This window comes from Scomber scombrus, chromosome 18, assembly GCF_963691925.1.
Source record: "Scomber scombrus chromosome 18, fScoSco1.1, whole genome shotgun sequence".
Classification (NCBI taxonomy): domain Eukaryota; kingdom Metazoa; phylum Chordata; class Actinopteri; order Scombriformes; family Scombridae; genus Scomber; species Scomber scombrus.
The window spans coordinates 17,657,622-17,675,771 of record NC_084987.1 but is presented as its reverse complement, the minus strand read 5'-3'; the positions used below and the strand labels follow the sequence as shown (position 1 = coordinate 17,675,771).

General features: G+C 39.4%; 1 protein-coding gene across 6 annotated transcripts; it reads right to left on the bottom strand.

Moving 5' to 3' along the window:
- Positions 1-2,723: 2,723 nt before the first annotated feature.
- slc17a7a (solute carrier family 17 member 7a) lies at positions 2,724-17,001 on the bottom strand. 6 transcript variants are annotated; one of them, XM_062438309.1, is made up of 14 exons: positions 16,940-17,001; positions 8,108-8,360; positions 7,535-7,653; positions 7,128-7,242; positions 6,927-7,014; positions 6,706-6,792; positions 5,910-6,052; positions 5,530-5,679; positions 4,747-4,879; positions 3,788-3,898; positions 3,321-3,448; positions 3,136-3,205; positions 2,891-3,055; positions 2,724-2,848 (listed from the first exon to the last, which is right to left on the bottom strand). In XM_062438309.1, the coding sequence occupies exons 1-14, from the start codon at positions 16,999-17,001 to the stop codon at positions 2,724-2,726; spliced, it is 1,749 nt and encodes a 582-aa protein (XP_062294293.1). The 6 variants fall into 6 exon arrangements, with proteins under 6 accessions (XP_062294293.1, XP_062294295.1, XP_062294296.1 ...); XM_062438311.1 differs by having other exon boundaries at positions 2,724-2,839; XM_062438312.1 differs by having other exon boundaries at positions 2,724-2,836.
- Between the last annotated feature and the right edge of the window lie 1,149 nt (positions 17,002-18,150).

Sequence of the window (18,150 nt, the reverse complement as noted above, 5' to 3'; positions counted from 1 at the left end):
GAGAGAAAGAAAGACAGAGAGAGAACTGACATTGCGCTCATGATGTAAAAAAATTCAACACTCATTTAATGCGTCATCATACTCTTTAGGTGATAAATCCTGCTGATTGTGCTGACATAGTGACATAATGAATCTTAAATTGTTGCTTACATTTTATTATACACAAGGATTTGTCACATATACATCTTTTATACATAAAATATTTTCCACATTTTGCATGTTTAAATATTATAATCTTCTTTTTTTGTATTTTCACACTGATTCCCACCAGTTAACCACACATTTCATCAAGGAGGAGGAGGACAACATCGGAACAGCCATAAACTGAGACAAAGAAGAAACTTGATCAAAAATACACCGATACAACACTTAAAAATGAAATTGTTCACAGGAATGATCATTCATGCCCTTAAGACATTTCTCTCGAAACAAAATGGTAATTTGCCTTAATTTTTATTATACTAACACATTTTTTACCATAACTCCTTATTTGAATCAAATAAATCCTTTTTTACATTCCAGCAGTGAATTCTTTCTTCTCACATAAGTGAGATCAAATCACAAACTCTCCACAAGTTAAATAGACTTGATCTGAAAAAGAGGCATTTCAAAATGTACCTTTAATTTCAAGATAAGCTGCTGTGTGTCAGCGTGACTTGTGAGTACACGCAGAATGCAGAATTGTGTGTGCGTGTGTGCATGCACATGTTGTGTCATGTCTGCTGGCTCTATCTACTGCATGTGCAGGTGCAAAGAGTTGCAATGTGCAGCTTGCACAATACAGTACAACAGCTCACCTCATGTGTGAGAATGCTAGTGTCCTCTCAAGAGAAGTTCCTCTGGACCATTCACTCAATTACTCAGCTATCAATGCATAAAGATGGCGAGATAACTGCTTTTAAAGGGCTTTAAGAGGAGTTGATGTGATTGACCATGGCTGTTACTAAACCTTAACACACCCTCTAATAATACATGATAATAAAATCTTACAAATCCCACCCTGTTTCTCCCTGTGCGCCATGGGTGCACTTCACAGACATGTAAATACCAAATAGTGTGCCACCACTCCCTCTGCACACTACTGTGTGTGGTGCTTTTGAGAGTGCTTGCATGAAATTAGCACCCTGTGTGTGTGTGTGTTGGTGTGTAAAAGGAAAAGAGGGATGGCAGGATACTGCACTGCTGTGCTCATTAAAACATGCTCACTGCACTATGTTTCAACACCTGCACCCAACACAACAACACACTTACTATCATACACACACATAGTCAATCTGAAAAGCTCTAACCCACCAACTCAAACAGAACTGACGTTTAGGTATGAGAGACATTGAAACATCAGTGACAGATATCAAAGATTGGAGGAGAAGACAAGAGAACATGTTGTTGAATACAGGGAGGAAGACAGGTAGAGAGGCAGCCACAAAGACACAGAAAAAGGCAAAAACAGAGGCAGCATGTTCTTTGATGCCTGGGAATATTTGAGTTATAGTCCCACGCTGGTGTAAAATCACTATATCACGCACACTTTACTTGTCTTTACAGGCCACCTCTCCAGTGGGAGCGTACACACCAAATGAAAAGGTAAAAGTGTCAGAAGATTGCTCATGATATGTGCCTTGTGACCCATAAACCTAGCTGTACATGACCTAGTTAGGCCAGACTCAGGTGAGATTCAGCTAGACACCACATGCAGCTTTGTGCACATTCAAATACACACACATATAAAGCACATAAAGGGGAGCCTGTTGTAACAAAAGCATTTCACACAGAATGAAGCAACAGCTAAGCACCATTTTCCTCTTTGATTGAAAAGTTAAGTACCAACTACAGTAAATGAACCCATGTTGAATACCATATACTTTAATTATTCATGCTTTGGAAATATTATGTTGCTGTGATGAAGGAAAATTAAATGGATGCATTTTCAGTGTCTTACGATAGTCTGCAAGGACCCTCACTCATAAAAACATATTTTACTTTTAGTTTGTGATATCTACTATAGCTGAGAGCATTGACAGTAATATATACTGGAACAATTGAGTGTAAGCTTTTTTAGCGACATCACATTTTATATTTGGTCATTTGGACAATGTAATAAGCTCAAAATTTTCACATAAAAAAAATCCCAGAAGTGCATTTCCAGCAAAAAAACATAAATGTGAGGCTTACACATAAAAGTTTAAATACAATACAATGCCAGTGGCTTGGGAGAGTTGCTGTACAGGCAAAAAGCCCACGCACACACACACACAGACACAGACACACACACACAGAATCTCCTAAGTGATGTCATGGAAACCGAACTCCTGACCAATCACAACTAGCTCTGGAGCAGGAAGGAAGTGTGGGAGATAAGTTCAGTTTTTGCAAATGAATACTGTATGTGTTTATGCACATTAACAACTCTAACACTGACATGCACGTGCGCACACACACACACACACACACACACACATACACACACACACACACACACACACACACACACACACACACACACACACACACACACACAAACAAACAAACACACACACACACCCGCACAATGGAATGAATCAGATGCGTACTTTTGATAAGTGCAATTTGTAAATATTGTACAAAAGCACACAGCAGGTCCATTCGGTATTGCAGTGACTCTCTCTTACAATCCCTCTCCAACAACAATCTCTTTCCTTTATCTTGTTGAATTTTTAAAAATGTGTATCGTGTCAGCTTTTCTTCTATGTCAGCTCCTTTTCTCCCCCATACATGTAAGAGTTGTATCCAGGTGGTTGCACATACTCCTCAGATTTATCCCAGTCCGTCACCCATCCAGCCCCGCCTCCTCCTCCTCCTCCTCCTCCTCCTCCTCCTCCTCCTCCTCCTCCTCCTCCTCCAGCCCCTCCACCGTTGGAACCAACCACCTGTTGGCTCATGGCCCCGTACTGCCCACCTCCATGGTAGAGCTCCTCTGTCTCATTGGCCAGTTCGTCTTCATCTATAATTCCGCATTTCTCCTCACTTGTGTCCTCTATGTCTGCCCATGCCTGCTTTTCTCCTGATGCAAAGAGACCTAGTGAGAAAAAAACACCTTTACGACTGAAGTCTTCTAAACATGCCTTACAAAATTCTTTAATCATAGTCAAGTCATACCATAGAAAATCACTCCTCCATAATGAACAAGGGAAGCTATCAGGAAGACATACTTCCACTCATCACGTGTCTGGAATGATATAAAAGATATCAAACATAGGTGAGTTCAAGAGCAAGTCTGTCTGATTTACCATTAAAATATTAACCCTTTAAAAGTAAAGTTGATAGAAGGGAATGTTTTTTACCTTGTGCTTCGTCATGGCTCCCACTATGAGAGGACAGACCATTCCAGATAATGTTCCAACCCCATTTGAGATGCCCATCAGTATGCTGGCGTATCGAGGGGCGATATCCAAGTGATTGACATTAAACCCTGAGTGCAACAAAAACAGTGCACAACATCATTGTCCCCAATTTCTGTTTTCATCTTTCGGTGTTACTGAAGTAGATTTTTTTTTTTTTTTTCAAAACACACACATGCACTGATATTTCTCTCAGCAACACAGTACAGAAAAACAGATGAGTGCTGAGATTTACTGTTGAAGTTTTGACTGTCATGAAGCACTCATTAGTGTTAAAACGGGGCATCAACCTGTTTAATACCAATGTTCTCACAAATTGTTGATTTAATAATTATCACTGAGCTACTGAGAGGTGACACTACAGAAAGTCTGATGATATCAAGCTCACTTATTCATAGCCTTGTTCATACCTGAGATAGCAAATCCACTGAAACCAACAGCGAGGACCAAGAAGGAAATGGCAACCCCTTTTGAGTGAGAGTATCCCACCACCAGCAGGAGGGTGGCCTCCATTCCAAAACCTGAAACATCCGAGTAAACTCATCAAAAACTAACAGAAGAAGGGAGGATACAAACCACAACTTTATTGTCTGTCTTAACAATCAATGAGCCTTTGCTAAACAGCAGTGTGTCGTATTTGATTTAAGAAACAAAATGTGCTTATTTACACGCAAAAGAAACACTGACTCAACCTTTAAGATGTGTTAAAATATTAATATCATCCCAGAACTGGCAGCGGATGCTCTTCAAAAAGTCAGTCTCTAGGTAAAATGTACCAGACAATGATATTACTATAAGGTTAGTGATTTATATTTGAGGGGGAAAGTGGAAGAAACACGCAGATAATTAAAATGATAATAAACTTGACTGCTACACACTACAGCACAAGTATGAGAATCATTAAAAATACAGGTTAACGTCTTTTAATCTCTTTCAGCAATGCCTTATTTTACTTGTTATCAGCAGCACTGCATACTTGAACTGTTGTCAACACAGAAAGTTTAGGACAGCCACAGCGGACAGGTATTATCTTGCACTTACTCTACGTACTCTGTTTAGGGACCGGCATGTTGAGTTTACTTCAAGATTTTGAGGTTTCTTTAAGTAGGGCTGATATATTGTTTTTTAGTCTCAAAGTCTGACTTAAGCCAATATTTATCTTTCATACGTTTTGACAGCATTTCACAATATTCAAGCATAAACATGTGAGCACTTACATACACAAACTTAAATAGCAGTGTCGTTAAATCATGTCTTACTGCAGTGGCCCATCAAGTTTCTGCTCTCATTGTCTCACGCTTTCTTCTTCATTTTCATTCCTCCTCCCCCCTTCCTCCAAGCGCCACCCTTTAATGTTTGACACGCTCACCTCCACAGTTCATGAGCTTCCTGACGTTGGTGGTGGACATCAGGTTGTGGGTTCTCAGGTAGTCTGCCAACTGGCCTCCAATGGGCACGATGATTGTCATCACCAGATGGGGCAAAGCTGACACCATACCCACCTGAAAGAGGAAAGGGGAGAGTGAGTGAGACCAGAATATTGTTTTTATTTCTAGAAAACTAGAAAGTGGCTGAAGGTCAGATAAACTACTAATGTGTAGAGTTTAAATTGAATATATTATTAATAAGTATGTTTAAATTAGTGTATAATCATGAGCCCTTTATATCTACATAAGGAGTGGGTTCTCTTTCATTGCATGTTTCTACAGCTGCCACTAAATCCTACAACTGGTCCTTTAAAATGTGTCTTGACACCCTAGCTAGATTTTTTTTCACAAATTATAGATAATCTAATATGAATGACTGGTTTTCATAACCTATATGTGATTCTTCATTAGAGTAATCTTCAGTTTAATGACACTCTCAGGTGCTTTGTAGAGATGAGTCTCTATTGGTAGTTTTATTCCTTGGTCATAACATTTGAGCGTGGGTCTCACATGAACCTTGAATTTTAAAGGAAAATCCAGTTTTTTTCAATTTGAGCCTTATACTTAAAATTGTGGCTTTTCTGATTATGGGTCATAATAACTTTGCACTCGCCACCTCCGATGGAAATGCAACTGTGGCAAAAGATGAAACAGTTTGGATTCAAGGTGAAACTATAGTTACTATAAACTAAATCTGAGTAGTCCTATAGATTATATGATCTCACCTTGCTGATCTCAAAACCAAAGACCTCTTCGAAGTAGGCAGGCTGGCTGATAAGCAGCAGGTAGAAAGTCCAGCTCCTGCAGAAGTTGGCAACAATGATGGCGTAAACTGGCATGGAGGTGAAGAAGTGTCTCCATGGGGTTTTAAATTTCTGCCATGAAAAGGAATAAAATATTACTGGGATCCACTGCAGAGTCAGCTGAGTGTGTGTGTGTGTGTGTGTATGTGTGTGTGTGTGTGTGTGTGTGTGTGTGTGTGTGTGTGTGTGTGTGTGTGTGTGTGTGTGTGTGTGTTTGTGTGTGTAAACGTGTAATGAATGTATGTATTTGGGCATCCACAAGTTGTAAAATTAAAACAAATCAACATCATGTAACACCGTACATGGAGAGGATTGAGAAAAGATGCAGACTCTCCGATTGCTTCTTCAATGTACTTCTTCTCCTCTGGTGTGATGGTGGGATGGGCTGCAGGACTCTCATATGACACCAGAATCCAGAACAAATACCAGAATATCCCAAAGCTGCCTGGGAGAGTTAAAGGGTACAGTAGTAAGAGAGAAAGAGAGAAGATAAATGAAAGAGGTCACTACTAAGATTTCCATACAGGTCGCTGTTGATGTTGTGAAGCTCAGCTGTAAACTGTGTTGCGTTTGTAGGAAGATGAGGGAGTGTACAGTGAACACTCTCAGTACAGAAGCAGATAAAGAGATGTAAGTACTTATTAATATATTCTAAAAATTCCCAAATTTTAGCCAGTGGCCAAAGTTAGCACACTCAAAGGTTTGGAACACCATGTAAAGATAAAAGTTCTTGTGTTTCATATTATTTCTCTCAGAGTTACTCCACATATTACTGTACTGCAGTGGTTTTCAAAACGTGTTCATGCCAAGGCCACCTAAACTAACACAAATCAGACCACAGACGTCATCTGGGAAAATGTTTGCTTTTAGATATTTTATTACAGAAAGTGTATGAAACCCATGACCAAAATAGTCAAATATTCTGTCATTGTGTTACTTATGGATGAAATTATAGTGAAAATAAATGATTCCCATTTTCTCAGGAACCCTCTCGACGACCCCAATTTGAGAACCTCTGCTAAACTGTATTTGACAGCACAGTAACAGCCAGTGACTCCAGCAAGTAACACAAACACATTTGACTATAAGGATACTAACCATAGACATAGAATACTGAAGGCCACCCAGTGTATTGCACCAGTATCCCAGCTAAAGGCATGGCCACCACTGCCCCTGCATAGGACCCTAAAAGGGCATCAAACAGGAAGAAAAGTGACAAATTACATTTTTCACCTTTTAGTCATAGAATATCCTGAGCATTTTGAGTGCAGAAATATGTGCTATTATTCCTGGATCTTTCATTGACGTTGAAACTTTACCACAAAAGGCTGTTGTTGCTAATCGACTTCTCTCCAGTGGAGGAGCCCATTTGGCCCAGATCCCGTGGCAGGCTGGGTATGAAACACCCTGAAGGACACAAGATAATCAGGAAAAAACAACACTTGATGTTTCATTCAAAGTGTTCACATGGTCATACACAGAGAACTGCTAGCACGTGTGCACGCAGACACATACTGTACCTCGACAAGGCCCTGACATATCCTGACCAGTATGACACAGCTGTAATGGCAGCGAGCGGCAGAGGGAATCAGCATGTTGAGGGTTGATGTGGCCACTATGGCAAAGCCAAACACTCTTAAACACACAAAGACAAACACGCTGCATCAGATTGAATTGAAACAAGAGTAGAACAAGAATGATTAGAAAAAAGAAACATATGATCAACTGACAAAGGATGGTCAGATGCCCGTTCTTTCTATGTTGCTACATCTGCTTATACAGAGTGTGTTGAACTGAATTTTTTGTGTGTGCTTTTTTTTAATAACCAAACCAATAATGAACTGTTACCCAATCAACCAATTAAAAGTTATTCAGATTACAGAGACACCCACATTGGAGAAGATATAGTAAATTTAAAGACATTTACCTGTTGGCTGCAAATTTTTGACATATAAAACCACCCGGGATCTGCGTGACGATGTAGCCCCAGAAGAAGGAGCCATGGATCATCCCCACTGTCTCAGGGTCCCAGGAGAACTGTGCAGCCTGGAGACAGATACATGTATTGAAATTATGTTCTCTTTAAAACAGAAGAGATAGCTGTACACGGTACGATTTTAAAGATAGTCACAACCAAAGTCTATCTTTCAAATTGTTTCATCTCAATTTTGATGTATTCTCAGAATAATATGTATATTTTATGAAATTATTAGGATAGTTTTAATTGTGGTAGGGATAACATGAAGACATTTTTAAAAAAAAAATAGAATATATATGCTTAAATATTTCTATTGCAATGACACTTCAGTGATATCAGCATTTGCTCTATGATTTTGTTCTTTCTTTTAAAGAAATAATGTGTATTTATCATATCTGAACAAAAATGCAGGCCACATAGAAACATTAAAAAAAAACTTAAAAATGCAGGGCATTCCTGCAAAAGACAGACAGATGCAGAAAAGGCAGGTATAAAAACTTTGATTTCTGTTGTGCCACTTACCACCAGTACTTCTTTGTTGCCTTTGTAGACAGTGTGGTCATTGACCATGCTTACAATGGCCACACCCAGGTTGCACCGGATGCCGAAAGAAATGCAGAATCCCAGGCCAGACAAGATGGCCATGATGTACCGCCTCGGCAATCCAAAGCAGGTACAGTCCACCACCGGCATCTCCTTTTCCTCCACCAGCTCAGGACGGCCCTCCGCTGATAGCTCGATGGTTTCTCCATTGGGCTGTCGCTTTTCAATTAGCCTTAGAAGAGACACAAAAACAATGCATCAAATTGATTGAGGTGTTCAATCCAAGGGTGCAACACAATCTTTTCTGGATATATTCGCTTATTGTTTAGCTTATACATGCAAACAGTTAAGCACTTTTCACTTAAAAAAGGGGACACAGGGAGACATCTCTTGTGAAAATGAGGGGAAGTTGGAGAGGTTATAGTGAGGTGACACACTCATGCACAGCTCCACATGGGGATAAAAACTTGCATAACATGGAAATAGTGGCTCAAAGGGGGATTTCCTGGTAGCATGAGGAACATTTCCGGTACAGATAATGCTTTATAGAGAAACCTATTTGACTTGCAATTCAGAAAAAGTGGTGGCTTGGTGTCAGCACAACAGTTCACCAAATCTATACATTTATAGTAGTTTCTAAAATGTATGGGTGATCTTATATTTTTCATGTCATCATGTTATTTTGGAGCTGGGACAAGAAGTATATATACTTTTCTTCATCCATGTGGTTACTGCAGAGATTTTGTAGTATGTGTTTTCTCCTCAAAGGCACACACACACACACACACACACATACACACACACACACACACACACACACACACACACACACACACACACACACACACACACACACACACACACACACACACACACAGACACACACACACACACACACACACACACACACACACACACACACACAACCTCCATGCAGACTACATGCACCATATTGGGGTCGTGTCTGAGTCAGCGTGTCCCAGTGTGTGGAAGCAGCTGCCACTAGCCGTGGAGCAGTTAGTTCGCTACAACAGCACATCCCCCCAGCGTCCGCTCCTTTAGGACGCCTGGGACCTGCTGCCACACTGGTGCTGTTCAAAATGCCCGCTCTCAGGCACAAACAGTCGCTCTCTGTAGATCTGCATCTAACCACAATTGGCACAGTCGTGTTGCTGAACAGAAAGTCATGTCGTCTTATACTGTGAGGTTAGTCAGATAGCATGAGTGTGCGCAGAAAGCAAGCTAGAGTGAACGATGAAAAAAATTGAGATAATGAAAGTAGTGAAAAGCAAAACATCAGTTTCTACATTCTCTATGGGCAATATTGTTTTGTAGATAAAGGGGAATGTCCATAGACTCAAAATTCATGCCTAAACTGCTAAACTGAGATGAAAGTATATCACAATTGTGTTATATCCCAAAATATATCTGTCGAAAATGTCTTTTTGTCAGCCAGAGACCTTCTGCATTTCCTTTTAGATTATTTGAGTTGTCAAATTTGTCTTAAAAGATACAAAAATGTGTTTTTATTTTGGCTAATTCTCAATTTGCGTGAGACTTTGACTTTTTGTCAAATGGCGAGTGGCACTTTTTTCCACAGGAGTCAAACAGAGAAGTCAGGAGGGCAGCCATCTGTGTATTACAACCTCCATACTCTAAACAACACCCCCCACTATTTAAACACACACACACACACACACACACACACACACACACACACACACACACACACACACACACACACACACACACACGCACACGCACACACACGCATGTTCACACACACACACAGATGCAGAAACATGTATCTGCAGAAAACAGACCTGTTCTCTAGATATATCAGACATAGTGCCACCTTCCACATATATATGTTTATATGTTTCAACCTGAGTCTGTGTGTGTGTGTGTGTGTGTGTGTGTGTCTGTGTACTTTTGAGTATGTCTGAGTTCACAGCGAAGCGCACTTGTGTGCTGTGCCGTCCACTTTCCATTGGGCTGATCCAGTTAGTCAGTGAGCTGGAGAATTATGCACAGAAACAGACACAATCACCACAAGGATTTGTTCCATGTGACAAGGATGATTGCATTTTTTAGAGAGGTGTTTCAAATTTGAGCTGCAAATATGCTACAAAAACATTGAACACTCTGTTTTCCAGGCAAATATTAGAGACAATCCGTCTTTCTCTCTCTCTCTCTCTCTCTCTCCCAGGCTCTCAGCACACTGAAACTCCAAAATAACTTATTCACGCACGCTAACACAAGACAAGTCAGACTCTGACACTCTTTAATTATTGATGTGTTTTTGGGTGAGATAAATAATTCACTCTAGCTTTTACACCATAATCTGTCAGTATGTATCTATCTACTGGCCTGTCTGTCTCTGCATGTACTGTACACTCTGTCTCAGCTATGCAGTCGTTATATTTCTTAGTTATGCATGTGGATTGTGCTCCCTCCCCCATTTCCACACAGCAGACTCTGCATAATCTCTTTATACATTAATGCAACCAGTCAAAAAACAAACAAACAAAACTGAAACAAAAGCTATGCCAGTATAATTATCAATTCAATAAACTATTCTAATTGTCAAGTAAAACCCAAAGAACAGAAAAACTACACTTGTAAAGCAACGTTTTAGAATTTGTAAGAGATTAGAGAGGCTGCATCCTCAATCTCTCTCTCTCTCTCTCTCTCTCTCTCTCTCTCTCTCTCTCTCTCTCTCTCTCTCTCTCTCTCTCTTTCGCTCTTTTGCTCTCTCGCTCTCTCTCTCTCTCTCTTTTTCTCTCTCTCGCTCTCTCTCTCTCTCTCCCTCCCTTTCTCTCTTAATCTGCCACAACATTCAGATTAGGATTACAAAAATGATTTACTTCCGGAAATGAATATGGAAGGGCAGACTAGCACTGGGCGTGGTTCAGCACGCTTCTCTCTCTCTCTGTGACAACACACTGTTAGGTTCGTGCTGGCCTTTGATTTAGTGTTTCAGTCCTTCTGTAAATCACATTGCTTTTACTTATGGTTATTTTAAGTTTCATATCAAACATTTATGCTTCCTGAAATATTCTGCTTTAGATTTATTTATAAAGAAATAACCTGTTTGACCCCCTCTGTCCATTATTATTTTAGCTACAGAACATGCAGGCCATCATATGTATTTTGATACAGAGCTGCAACAATTAGTCAATTTATTTATTTGTCAAACACATCTCATATGTGAAGATTTGCAGCTTTTATTTGTCATTAAAACAATAAACTGAATATCTTCTGGTTTTGGACTGTTGGTCAGATAAAACAAGTCAATGTAAATGTAAAATGTAAATGTAAATCTCCTCAAGCTGTTGGACATTTTTACAGACATCTTTTACTATTTATTGACAATTCACAGACTAATGATTAATCGTGAAAATAATCTGTAGATTAGTCACTGAAAACAATTGTTAGTTGCAGCCCTAATTTGCACTGGCCTCTTGTAATGGAGCTTTAGCATGTGCACCTGAGCACATTGAACACAAGACAAATGGGATTAAATTGATGATCAAAAAGCAAGGAAGGTGTGTACATCTTTTCTGTTTGAATCATTTGGCAACACTCTCACTCACTACTATCTTCTCTGTATCAAACAAACGTGCTGACTCGTCCCCATGAGTGGAGCTCAGCATCCTTCTTCAGAGTCCTCATTAAACCTCAAGACAGATTGCAGCCTGGCACCTACACATATGCTACCAGCTAACGAGGCTAGCCTACAGCAAAAAAAAAGACTGTTAATTACCGATGCTTCCCACTAAAGGGCAATCTCATTTGAATGTTTATGCAAACATCTCAGAATAGCTGACTAGCTGTGGGTCTCCCTTTTTCTGATATTCTAATAAGGTGTTTTAAGTTGGCACTGCCCTCTCATGTTACACATAAATACTGTCATTTTGACATAAATCATCATTTGTCACTGTGCCTGCCTGGCTGGTAAAAATGGAGGTTCCTGTGCATGTAAAGGTATGAGACACACACATTATAAGAGTTGTCCCTAGACATTTGCCTCCGTGTGAGGCTCACCACACTGTGAGTTTTCCACTCAGCTGATGTAGCGTCTCTCGTTAGCGTAGCGAGGACGTGATTGGTCTCAGCTGGCAACAATTAATGAGCGAGAGAGCATGAGCAGGCAGGAGTCCCGTGACCTCAGGCTCTCGGAAATATCATAATTACAATAGTAGCAGGCTCAGTGGAGACCTAGTAACTACTCGCACCTCAAACTGTGCACTTCACTTAAGCATAGGACTCAAGTTCAACCTGCAACATAAAATCAGACAGGAAATGCAGGAAGTTATGTGAGTAGACTTTACACTCTGGCTTTGAACTCTTTGAATCCAATGAATGCAACTTTTGAGGCAATCTTTTAGTAGATGTAACAACAAAAATACACATACTAAAAAAGATTAGCATTTTCACATTTGAGTATTACGAATAATCAATATAAATGCTCAGTAATTGTTCCTTATTATTATTATGGACCAGAATGATAGAACATCATTGTTTCTTTTCATGAGGAGGTAAATATCTGCACTGCTCTTAAACAACTGCTCTTCTCTTGATGATGAAATAATGCTATAATGTCATTTTGTATGTAGGCTATATGGCTCGCACCACATCACAAAAATACCGCTGTGACACTCACGTGCTGGTTACTGACCTGGGACTTTTGTTACCCTGTATATTAAATTCACCAATTCACAGAGCGTTCTTTGTAATCCTCTCATAAGAGGATGATAGATAGAGACAGCAAGGGAGGTTGACACTAAAAATATTATATAACGCCAGACGCCCTGGTCATTATTTGTCCACAACATCCATGTGCTGAATTGATCCTGCATTTTGCTCAAATAATAAAGTTAGTTAAAATAATAACTAATAATGATTTCCCCTTTGCCCTCTATTTGCAGTTTAGATGTTTTTTTTGAATTTTTAAATGATGATTTCTGCAGTCATTTTGTAATTTTCAATAGTGGTGTCTCCCCCTTTCCTCCGTGAGCCTCTCACTCTCCCCGAAGTGAACAGATTGGGTCTCTGTGGGACTGTGTCACCCAGGGAGGCACCCTCCTCCCCATCCTGTCACACCACTTTTTTTCTCTCACTCTCTCTGTCGTGTGGATACACACACACACTCGTGACCTTCATAGAGTCTATTATCTAAAAGCTCATATAGTATAACTCAATCACTTATTCCTGCACATGTACTCACATAAGTCAATTTCATTTGTATAGCCCAATATTGGAAATCACAAATTTGCCTAAGTAGCCTCTACAATCTGTACAGTAATACAATATCATCTATCCTTGGGTCATCTTGATTCAGATAAGCACCCCCACCCCCAACAAAAAAACCCCACCCCAAAACAATAACAACAACAAAAACAAAGACAAAACAACAAAAAAAATGTATACACACACTTTGTTTCTCACTACCTTTACCAGACAGCTGAAATAAACGGAGCTGTGTCATCATATGATCATCATATTACATATAACAATGTATGAAGATGCTTCTTATTTTCATGATATCTCTCCTCCCAGTTCTGCTGTGTGCCACAGTGTTTTCTTAAATACATGGAGGCGGCGTAAATATGTGTGTGCTGACATTATGGATACACACAGCATTGTTGCCAATAATCAGGAACCAGATGACTTTCCAAACTGCTTAATTTAGATAGATAACTTTAGATTCATCATCTGTAAAGAACCTTCCATAAACCTGTATGCATGTAGCCACAATACAGGCACAAAGAGCCCTACACTGGTGATGGACAGTACGTAAGTGTCAATGTAGAGTCAGAGTAGAGTCATCTTTTGGTTTTAGCTTTAACATTATCACCGCCATCGTTATAGCTGTAATGATTATAATGATTGGACTGATGTGAGATGGCCTTATTTTATGACAGATTTTCCAAGCAATGCATATGCTGTATTTGCCATCTCTAACATCGTTGTTTTCTTCCTTTATTAACATATTTATGTCTGGCATCAGACCACCTACAGCGTACTCTGCAAATTTGACAAAAGTAACTGCAGTGTTACACTTCACATGTTTCTGGGCTTGCACGTGCGCACGTATACGGGTGTGCTTTAAGTATTAATGTCAAGAACATGCTGCAATATATAATAGAACAACTGACAATAATTCTTCAATGGATAAGAATGCTATGATTAAAATAACATTTTTTTTCTTCCTGCAGATTCAAACACTGTAATTAGTTCATCCAACCATTATTCAAATATTTTATTTAAACCAGATTTCAGACCACTGCGTAAAGCAAATGAAAATGAAGCACTCTACCGCAAGTAAAATGGATTAAAAATGGATTACCTGTTTATATTCTGCACTGCCTTGTGTGTAGTGAGACATAAGCTCTCCTTGTGGAGCCATGCAATTCTGCAGATGTAGACAAACGGCAGATTCATTTTAAGTCTTTTAATAGATAAATTTGGGGCCTTTTTTCTGGCATGCAAAATGTCCATGGGGTGCTACTGGAGATTTTGATTTTGGTGCTGAAGAGACCCCTGTAGCACGAGTCTGGGTGATAAGATTTCAAGTAGTGCTGTGGAGTACTTCTTTGATATGAGGAGATGAACAGATGATATTTGGGCATTCCTTTAAAAATGTTAAAAAGAACAAATTCTAAGAGGAGAGATGCAGAGTGTGCTTGACCTTACAGTGCTGAAGTTTATGCTTACCTAGTGGAGTTTAATATAGAAACAGGAGATGCATTCTGATGGAGAAAATGTTTAAATAATAGATGAACTCCTGGCTGCTTTCATCAGGAGGGATCACGGTTTTGTCTGTGAGGTGGTGAGATTGCACACAGACACACAGTGCAGGGATGCCCTCTGCACATACATGCCTCGAGGCACACAATCGTATATTTTTCACATCCATCTGAAGCACATATTCACTTTTCTATATTAAACATCTGCTTGTACCTAACACTGTGGCCACATAAAACCAGTGTTCACTAGTTAAGCCGTAGAAAAGCCTACTAAAACCAATCTGAAGCCAATCCCATATATCACATCTCTCACAGCATCAGCTGTGGCCGTGCACATGGCTCACGACCAGTCAGAGAGAAAATGCCTGAGATTTGCATGTCAGTTAATCTGGGAGACCCCGATAGGATAAAGGTTGTCTGTGCTGGTGTCTCAATGGCTCGATGGATGGATGGATGGATGGATGGATGGATGGAGGAGGGAGCGGCTGGAGGAAGTGACATGGGCAGGGATGGAGTGAGTGGGAGGGGAGAGTTTAGGGATTTGCGTGGCTCGACAGCTGGACTGAAAAACAGGCTATTTCAGGACAGGATTTATACGTTTGGTTGCTACCTCAAATCCCGAGAGAGCGAAAGCTTAACGCAATGGTTATTGCAGCAGGTTCTATCAGTGTATTTAATCTCTCTTTTTGACTGAAATATTATCAGCACACCGATCTGTGTTGAACTTTAACTGATATTTTATTTATTTATATATATTTGGCACTTTAAAACATTTATGAATGAGAGAAAGCAATGAAGTATCTTTCTCTTTAAAAATTGCATTGGCATAGACATAAACTACAGTGAAGATCTCCTTATTCACAAACTCTCAAAGATCCAATGTTCTGAATTGAAGGCTGCTTTTTTGATCAGTTACACAAAGTGCCTACATTATTGGCTTTGCTGTATAAAACCATTTCTTAAAGTAAGTGTCCTTGGTAGATTTCATGAATAATGGCCTAATAGCTCATGGTTCAGTGATCAGGAAAAAAACAGAAGTAAATTGAAATTTAAAAAATGAAATAAATTGTGTCAAATTAGGATGTAAAAACAGGCAAAATATTGTTCAATGTCACATTGTACCACTATCTTAAATTAATATTAGGGAATCTATTTGACATCCATGCTAGACTTGAGTAGTATATTGGCAATACACTATATTATTATAGCTGGTTATATCTAATTATTATATTTAGAATAATTTTCATTTTAAGTTTACAAAAACTAAAATACTAAAACGCAGATAGATAGATAGATAGATAGATAGATAGATAGATAGATAGATAGATAGATAGATAGATAGATAGATAGATAGATAGATAGATAGATAGATAAATTTGACGGCTAGTTTAGGACTTTGGCTCCATCTGCTCAGTGCTCTCATTCAGCCAGGTCGTGCCAATGCACGGAAACATTATGTAACGTCACTTTTTTCTCGTCTAAAACACCAATAAACACAATCTACTTTGAGCTCGGCCAAATCTGACAAAAGCAAAAAGAAAAAAATATAAGTATGCAAGGATAATAAATCACACTCAAATGCTGCATTCACAGCATAAATACACAATATTCATTGCACTGTGTGCTCTAAAAAATGCCTCCAGACAATATCTCAATTTTGGACTTCTGGTTTACTTTCTACCTTAAGTGGTTGGTTTGTTTTCGTATCAAAAACCAAGCTAACCACGAAATGACATCCAAAGATTTTCTCCATCACCAGCAGGATTTTACATCCACTTTCACCCTCGTTCAGCATCTTTAACTGCTCTGTGCGCTGCGCCAAGCTGGACTTCTATCTACATGATGTTTGCGGTTTAAACCCTACAGTCGCCTATTTTTCCAGTTCAAATCGACAAAGAACAAACTTTCCCTCAACCAAAGAGTTACTGTTTAGAAGAGGGAGGATGGGAACCCGCAGCATGATGAACGGCTGTGTCCCTCAGACAAAACTATCTTCAGGAAACGAGTGAAAAAGGGAAAAGTCAGAGTGGAGTCAGGAATATTTGGAATAAGTGTGTACCTGTGAATTTTTCCCAGAGTTTTGCCCGCGACCGCCTTAAACCTGTCTGGTCGGATCTCCATCCTTGCAGCTCCTTGACCCGGCCGGTGTGCTGATGTCCCGCGCGCCCTCCTGTCCTGCCTGAGCGCGCGCAGTCCTCTCTCTCTCCCTGCTTGGCCGCACCAGCCTCCACTCACTGAGAGGTGTAGGCCTCTTTACTTCACTGGAAAAATGACACGGTCTAACAAAGCAACAGTATTTGAATAAAACGTGGACTATGGGCATGAATAGTTTGCCCAGACCTAAAGTGCGCGTTACTCAAGTACTGTTTTTTGTCTAATTTAAGAGCAGAGGCGTCCATGAGGAAAAATAAACCATCATACTGATAAAGTGCTACTGTCGTCTAATATTTCTATGAGAGCCAAGCATGAAATTGTAGGACAGATTAACACTTGAGTGGCAAAAACCCAACTATATAGCCTACATGTGTTATGCTTCTCTCTTGTGCTTGTTTTAAAAAATGAAATCTGAATCAAACTAATACATGAAATTTGTAGGAATTAAACAGAAGTGATCATAAACCAATAAGATGTGTTAGCAGGTAATATAAATGTATTTAGAAGCACAAAACTAACTTCATGGTGCAAACTGCACACGTACTGGCAGCACATGTAGGTGACATTGATAAGCAAACGTGGTGCCAGTGAATCTGGTATAAAACCTTTTTTAAATGTCCTGAGTAAGTTTATCGCTTCTAAAAATGCTGGAGCTTTAATGTGAATTAATTCAACACACATACATATTAGAATATTACTCAAGTCTGAGAGACATTGCCAATAGAAACAAATTCACTAAAAAGTGTTTAATTGTTCTAACAAAATTCAATCTTGCATTGAAGCTCTAAAACATACAGAACCTGTAGTCCTAATTAAATGTTAATGACCTCCAGCTTTTTGACAAATTAGAAAATCCCCTCACCTATATTACTTTTACCCTTTCTTAAGCCAAATAAACCCAAACAATCATACGTCCAGACTTAATGATCTAATGAATTTATCTTTGATCATTTGAAGGTTGGAACAGCTTCTGATCTGAGTGGAGTTGTGTGAATCATTACAAGACACAGTCAGGTTGCTGCCATCTAGAGGTTTATTCAAGTCCTCGTCTAGTACAGTACAATACTGCTACACTGAACACTTGTTGTGAACACATGTAAAAACATTGCTGTGATC